At 38.0% G+C, this 579-nt stretch overlaps 1 protein-coding gene across 1 annotated transcript; it reads right to left on the bottom strand.

The window, feature by feature from the left end:
* Nucleotides 1–6: 6 nt before the first annotated feature.
* LOC113473514 (prolyl 3-hydroxylase OGFOD1) lies at nt 7–573 on the bottom strand (the record flags this gene model as incomplete). The annotated part of the gene is made up of 1 exon (XM_026833104.1): nt 7–573. A coding segment is annotated over exon 1 (507 nt), but the record flags the coding sequence as incomplete, so codon positions are not given.
* Nucleotides 574–579: the final 6 nt, after the last annotated feature.

Raw genomic sequence — 579 nt, 5'->3', positions numbered from 1 at the left:
GCCAGTATTTATGAACTCCTGTTGAACATTACTCATTAATTTTTGGTCAAAGAAGTTATGGTTGATGAATTCAGTCAGGTATGAGTGAGCACCTATGGAATAGAACTTCATATGTTTAGCAAGAGAAACCTTTGGTTCAGCTATCAACTTTGGTTCATGTTTAAACATATCACTGTGGAACCAACCATTAATGCTCAGTCTCTCAACATTGGATGTGATTTCCGACACCTGATGATAAGTGACATTAGGATCTACTTTGAAACACACAAGAGAATTAAATCTTGGGTAGATTGACTTTTTCCTATGGGTAACTTCAGAGTCAATGGTTTGAAACAAGTCCAGGGATCCACCCCATGTCTTGAGCCAAGGTTCTTCAGTGAGATACAAAATGAAAGCTATAGCTCTATCATCCGAAGCATCATCATGGCACAGGAGGAAGTCACCTTCTCTGTACATTGAGCCTGACACAGTCACCTTCTTGTTGAACTCTATGTTATAATGATCTGATAACATGTTAGCAATGTTACCAAGTAAGGCTTCAATAAATAAATTGATTGTAGGGGATACATTGAGGTTGAT

Source organism: Diaphorina citri, unplaced genomic scaffold, assembly GCF_000475195.1.
Source record: "Diaphorina citri unplaced genomic scaffold, Diaci psyllid genome assembly version 1.1 scaffold38331, whole genome shotgun sequence".
Taxonomy (NCBI): domain Eukaryota; kingdom Metazoa; phylum Arthropoda; class Insecta; order Hemiptera; family Psyllidae; genus Diaphorina; species Diaphorina citri.
The sequence above is the reverse complement of the archived record's forward strand: the minus strand, read 5'-3'. Positions and strand labels throughout refer to the sequence as shown.